The following is a 6823-nucleotide window of genomic DNA, read 5'->3' on the forward strand; positions in this document are numbered from 1 at the left end:
ATAACTAACATGATAACTTGTGCATCAGCTTGTTTTGTGAGATTAGCATTTAATAAAACAATACTTATGTGACTGCCAAACTACTTTTTGACAAGAATGTTGCATGCAACGGGACCTCTAAAGGTGAATCCCAGGTAGAAGGTAATGTTTTCATTACCATGAGGCACCGAAGGCACAAAGAGAGGCAGGATATTAAACTTCTTTTTCTGGGGGCCCTCAAGGTACACCACCCTGTCCTCCGTCCATCCAGAAACACGTTTCAGCATGGTGGCAATTTCAGGACTTTTCCATGCCTCACCGCTGAACCACTTCAGGCGCTTCTCAGAGACWGAGAACCCCTTGGTGATTTTGTCAAACTTTCTCTTGTGGACAAATTTATCCAGCCCATTCCCGTTTCCCAAGTAAAAATGGGTGTAGATCCTTCTTTTCCGCTGGGGAATGTCTTTTATCTTGGCCCAGTAGCCTTTCTCAAGGTGTTCAACTGCCGACTGCACAATCTCATATTTGCTTTCTCTCTCTTGGTCTGTATCACGATCCTCAGGCCAGAACAGCATGGTAAGCAAGAACAAGGCACTTGGAAAACATTTCCTTTTATCAGTTGGAAATTGGCGACAAAGAGCCTGTAGCTCTTTCAGCGGGTCTGCTTTTTGTGGTTGAGGGGACAGACAGTTTAGGGAAATGTGTGCTGCTATGTAATTGACAATGTCCCTTTGCGTAAATTTGACCTTTAATGGGTTGCTGGGGTAAAGAGTAAGGATATGCTCCAAACGACGTACTGCATCCTTTTGGTCAGTTAGTTTTGAGAGGATCGATATGATGTTCCCTCCCCCAAGATGATAGATAATCATGCGTTTCTGAAAAGGTGTAAATTTGCTTTCAATTGTCTGGCATTTTTTCAGAAGCATAGCAGAATCTGCTTCACTGAAGTACTTGCCATATTCAGCAGATTTCTTTGCCAGCCATGTGAGTGGATGACTTATTTTTTCTTCAGGTCTTTCAGGGATCTCCTCTTCATCTCCAATGTCTGTCTGGAAGTAGCTGAGGTCCTCTGAAATCCATTCCAAGGCGTCTTGCATTGTTTTGTGAAGTTTCTTCAAACGGCCATGAAATGGTTCCCAGGCACGGTCGAGTTCCTCTGGGATGTAATCTGTTARCAAGTACTTCATACATTCAGCGTGGCCGTTGGTTCGGTTTGCAAASACTTGAAGAGAGGAGATCAGTTTGAGAAGGCTGCATCCAACTTCGACCTCAGAAAAAAACCCAGAGCTATTAACATCTTCCATCTCTGCATTGGCTGCCCTCTCACATTCTTGAAAGCACTCGAGGGCTTTCAGGGCAGTCCCCACTGCATCCACTGTATCTTGGGCCGTCTTTGGTTTGCTCTCACTTTCTATTGCTTTGCATTTTGCTTGGAACCATTTTCTGTACACCTGACCTTTTGTGTCTAGTATGTATGAGTTATTGGGCAACTGCTTAGCCGCTGTTTCCGCCCAGTGTTTTGCCTCTTCAAACTTCTCATAGGTGTAATGAAGTCGAGCAAGCTGTTGAGCAAAGAATGGATCTTGATTGAAACACTCGAAGGCTTCTTTTAACAACTCAATTGCTTTGTTGGGGTTTTTCTCAATGTCACACACATGCTCAATAAGGGGAGAGAAGAAACTATCACATTCATCCCCTTTACTGATTCTGGACCGTCTTAGGAAGAGATGTCTTAAAAATGTCAAATACTCCTCCCTTCCAAATCGGTGCTCAAAAAGCACCTTCTCACAGAGCAAATTCATTGCCAGTCTGCTTTGGGTYTGTTTGCCCCCCAGAAGTTGTTGCAGAATTTCTTTTGCAACAAGGGGGTGGATGATTCTGATTGATTCAATGTGTGTCTTGTCATCTCTGAGATGCAAGAACACCAGCTTGGCYTGATCACTGAGTAAACTCTCAAATGCATGCTGACGGAACCTCTCTAGGTGAACGGTTAAGGCGAGCAAAGCTTCACARTGAGACTGAGAGATGAAAGAGTTTTGAACATACGTGTTCAGCAAAGCAACATAATGCATGAGACGAGTYACAACAGATTTTTGATCAATATCCTGAAGTAAATGTTTCACAAAGTCTTGAATGTAATCTTGGGAGAATCCTTCACTCATCAAAACAAATGTTAAAATGAATGAAGGTGCATAGCGTTCCTCGAGAGTTTGTCGCTTACCAGCAAACTTTCTCTTTTCCTGATCAGACAGTTTGTGGGTTACAGACACATTCTGTAGTGGAGACTCTTTGCATTTCCTCTCTGGGTCGTGGGAACGTCTGCAGCTCAACAAGATGAAACAAAGGGTTCCATATTGGATTTGTTTGATATTCACAGCAGCCTCTAGTTCATTCCTCAGATCATCTATGTATTCCTTGTCAGTGTCTTCAAGAAGAAGCAGCACAGGGAGGCACATCTGTGGATCTTTTTCTTCATATTCTCTTAGCTCTACAGCATGCTGAGCAACTACAGAGGCTGGATAAGACTTCACAACTGCACACCTCAGATCCTTCCTGTTGTGCCACAACACCTGTCTTGCCACAGTGCTACCACCACTTCCTGGGTGATGGTAAATGTTTATACAGTTTACAGGAGTTTGATCAGCATTGAATTTCAAGACATCATTAAGAAGTCGGGATGTGTCATGGTAAGCATCTCTTTCAATCACGTCTTCGACATGCTTGTGGTCAGCAAGCCAGAAATTGAGCCAGGTGACTCTCCCACCTCGGTAAAACTGCTGTTCAATGTTTCCTTTCTCCTCCTTGATGAATTCTTTGGTGCTTTCATCACAATGGTTGACGGCGAGAATTTCCAGGGAGTACATTTGCTCTTCTATCTGTGTTTCAAGAAGACATGTCCCTTTCACAAAGACAGGCAGGTGTTTCTTGACGTGTGCTTTGACGGGCTGTACATGCTGTAAGGTTGCATTCACATGACTCATCTTCATCCCAACAATGCTCGAGTTGTTAACAGCTTCTTTTCCACAGGAACCCTCTGCAAAGCTTTGCCACTTGTGGTAGTTTTTTTCACAGTCACAGATGCAGATTATGTCCTCATGACCTTCCATGTCTGTGAAAAACTCATAAAACGTGTGCAGGAGTGGCTTTTCTACAGGAGATGTTAGCAGAAAAATTACTTGAAATGTGCCTTTTGGGAGGATTTGTTTGCAGATTAGAGACACAGATTCCCGCAGGAAAGTCATTTTTGTCTTAATCCAGGTCATTTCATCACATGAAGCTTCATTCCCTTTGAAATCGGAGCGACCATTGCAAAAAATCCAGCTAGTCTGCTCAAACAGATGCAGGTGGTTAGTGAAATCCTTTATGGTCATACCAGCAGGCATTCTGTAGCTCTGCAGAAAATGCATGTTTGCAGCATGGTGCTCAAGGTACTTGCTGCACAGACCTGATATCTTTGAATCTGGGTCAAAGTCAAATACACAGAACACATTCATGTTGAGCAGCCAGTCGATATTACTGAGGTCGCTGGATTTGAATTTGTTTGTGACAAGTATGAACCATTTGTCCTTTGTAATRAATTTCTTTCCACTGGTCAGGAGCATTGTGAGCTTCCTTCCAAGATCTTGGCAGATCTCTGGAGCAATGAGAAACTGCTTTTTCTCTGCTTCGTCTCTTTGTGTGTCTCGATCCTTGACTCTCTGGTAGAAATCCCCTAAGTCACTCACCGGCTCGGTCTTTGAGCCAACCCTTCGAAAAATCACTTCTTTCTCAAACTCTAATTTGTTAGTCGCCTCTTTAAAATTTGGCAGGCGCACTGAATACACCTTGTTCTTCACAATGTTTAATAAAGGCACAATGTCTACCTCCACCACATATCTCTTTTCTGTACTTTCTCGATCCATAACCTCAATGAACCTTGGCGGCCGCACACACTGAAGTACTTGCTCCTTGTCAGAGCGGAAACTTTTTTCACTGAGGTCCAAAGCATCTACATAGATGTCCTTTTCTTTTATGGGAATCCCAATTATCTCCCCATGCACATATCCTTCATTCTCCTTGCTGTCCATCACGCCAAAATGTATGGTGCCATTTGATCTGATATTCATGCAACCAGTAGCRAATTTAAAAACTTCCCTGGCAAACTTTGCTTGGAGTCTTGTACGGTCCAGTGTGGCAGCTGTTGCAAAAGACTTGTATTCATGGCAAGGAGATATTAAATTGAAAGCCCCTGATTCAGGTTGGAGGACTCTGTGCTTTAAGTAGATAAAATCAATGTCGTCTTCATCAAACGGTCTTGGTTTGCAGTCCTCCTTTGAAGACAACACACATTCTTTCTGAACATTTTGTCTCTCTTTAGAAAYGTCTCTGTTTCTCACAGGATCTTCASAACCTTCCTCCGTTGTTTGAGAACCTTCCACTGATTTTTTTTGCTCCAACTCAGACCTTTTGCCTCTAGTGACTTGTTTGTTCTTCTGAGAGTTAAGCAGTGCATCTCTTTTTTGGATAATCAAATGAGCAGGTCCCGATTTCATGCAAATCTCTGTTTTTAAAAAGTCCTCTGTCAGAGCAAGCATGGTTTGTCCATCTACTTCCTCTTCRTGGAGCTTTTTTATATATTGCTCCTTCACCCCAATCGACCGTAGCCAGGCACTTACATCGGACTCAGTCCAGTTTATAGGTGACTTCTCAAGGTCTTCTGCTAAAAAGAAGAGACGGAAATAATTAAAGTTCTATTTTTTGTAGAGATCAGAAAAACAAGATTAATGTTTTGTAWTGGCATGTTTACATGTTTACTAGATTTTCCCGTAGAAAATCTATCACACTGCATGTTAGCCCATGTAAACATTACACACATACCCAAGTTTGTATCTCAATTATTTTCTAGAGATTTTCTTTGACTTCTTATCAGGCAAGATATCAGGGAGCTAACTGTGGATCTCTACAGATCAGGTTCATCCCTGGAGGTGAATTACCAGATGTCTGAAAGCACCACACTCCTCTGTTCAATTACATGCAAACATTAACACCAGGGATATGTCTAGGTATCATACTTTTCAGGAAAGAGATGAGCTCTGTCTCTCAGATATGACTGTGTTTAGGTGAAAAATGTGCAAATCACCTCCAAACCAAAAGCAAAAGGCCTTGTTTAGAGGCTGGCGTAAGCTAGTAAATCAGTGTTTTAATCCACMGCAAAAAGACTTCATTACTGAAAAAGGGGGAAGAGGCTATTACTCCAAAAAAACAGATTACAGTTTGGCAAATGCATTCAGAGACACAGACTTACATTTTTGGAGACATGTCCTCATGAAACTAAAAGGTAAATGTTTTCTCACAATGACCACTGATGTATTTTGAAGAAAGAAGGAGAAGATTTGCATTAATAGGAACACCATTTTAATTGTGGTCAGGGAGGCAGCATCAAATTGTACAAATGTTTTGTTGTAAGAGGGAGCGGTGCACTTTACATAATAAATTGAATCATCGAGAAAAAACATTTTGTGGAAACACCTTGTGACTATCATTACTGTCTCAGACATCTTAAGCTTGGCCATAAATAGGTCTTCCACATGAACAATGAACCCAAGTATGCCATCAAACTAGTTTCAAAGAGGCTTTCAGAGAACAAGTTAAAGTTTTGGTGTGGCCAACACAAAGCCTTGAACTCAGTCCCATAGAAAATCTAGCAGCACAGTAATAATTTTGACCTAAAACCAGAAATATTAAGTCAAAATTCATGTTAGACAATGAGAACAAATGATTAAATGTCACATGTAAATATTTGGTTTTAACTGTACATTGAGTGCATGTAAACTTACCCATGGTTCMGTTTCTTTTCTTTTTCACTTCCTCAGTTGTGACATTTGCATCTCATTATCTCCACCCTGCAATAAAATATCATGAAATTCRTTTTATGCATGATATTAAATCAAAGTATGATTTCCAACATCACACACTGACAGTCAAACATTTAATTCAATTCACTATATTTGTCCCTGTGGGGCAATTTCAAGGCAAGAGTATAACCAAAAAACACAATCGTGATAACTCACACAACAGAATTCATAAAATACCCACATAAAAATTATATGTACTTAGTACTATAGTAAACATGATGGTAYCAGTGTTATGATCAAGCACTGCTTTGATGCCTCAAKYGAGGAAAATCCCGATGGAGAAAGTTAAAAATTATGTGCTCAAAAATACAAAATGAACATTTTGGAGTGACTTAGTCAAAATCTGGACTAAAATCTGTTTGTTGTATGACATTAAACAAGCTGTTTTGCTTGAAAATCTTTTGCAATGGCTGAATGTAAACAATTTTGTGAGGAACAACCACTTATGAGTTTAGGGTGGGGAACAAACWTGGAGAAGCAGCATTGAGCTTCTATGCACCAGAAATCTGGAACAAACTTCAAGAAAACTGCAAAACAACCGAAACGCTAAGTTACTTTAAATCTAGACTAAAAACCCACCTGCTTAAAGTTGCTTTTGAAATATAATCATGAAACATTAATTAATAATCTGATGTGTAATGACTGCAAAATGTAATGTTGACTGTGTCTTCTATGACTTTGTAYTTGTGTGCTTTTATGATGTAAAGCACTTTGAAATGCCTTGTTGCTGAAAGGTGCTATACAAATAAAATTTGATTGATTGACTGTTTTTTTTCCACATAAGGTCACATAGTTTGTTTTTTTTACAAATATATGAAATTATTTTTTTTTGACAACCTGATTATTTACATGAATTATCTGTGTCTGATAATTGTCAGATTGTCTGAAACATTTGTTGGACAACAAACAAAAACATTCAAAATACTTGTTCACAGCACTTTATGAGAGCA

The 6823-nt window shown here is 40.3% G+C and overlaps 1 protein-coding gene across 3 annotated transcripts in view; it reads right to left on the minus strand.

Annotated features, from left to right (window-relative positions):
* Positions 1 to 6: 6 nt before the first annotated feature.
* The window catches only part of samd9l (sterile alpha motif domain containing 9 like), an 11101-nt gene continuing 4284 nt past the window's right edge, over positions 7 to 6823 (minus strand). For 2 of the 3 annotated variants that reach the window (XM_008416774.2, XM_008416773.2), the window contains exons 3-4: positions 5796 to 5861; positions 7 to 4678 (exon numbers count right to left, since the gene is read on the minus strand). In XM_008416774.2, the coding sequence (XP_008414996.1) occupies positions 81 to 4678; positions 5796 to 5799 (4602 nt within the window). In that variant the 5' untranslated portion in view covers positions 5800 to 5861 and the 3' untranslated portion in view covers positions 7 to 80. The remainder of the gene's footprint in view (positions 4679 to 5795; positions 5862 to 6823) is intronic. The other variant, XM_017306388.1, reaches the window with a different exon arrangement.

This window comes from Poecilia reticulata, linkage group LG8 (genome assembly GCF_000633615.1).
Source record: "Poecilia reticulata strain Guanapo linkage group LG8, Guppy_female_1.0+MT, whole genome shotgun sequence".
Lineage (NCBI taxonomy): Eukaryota > Metazoa > Chordata > Actinopteri > Cyprinodontiformes > Poeciliidae > Poecilia > Poecilia reticulata.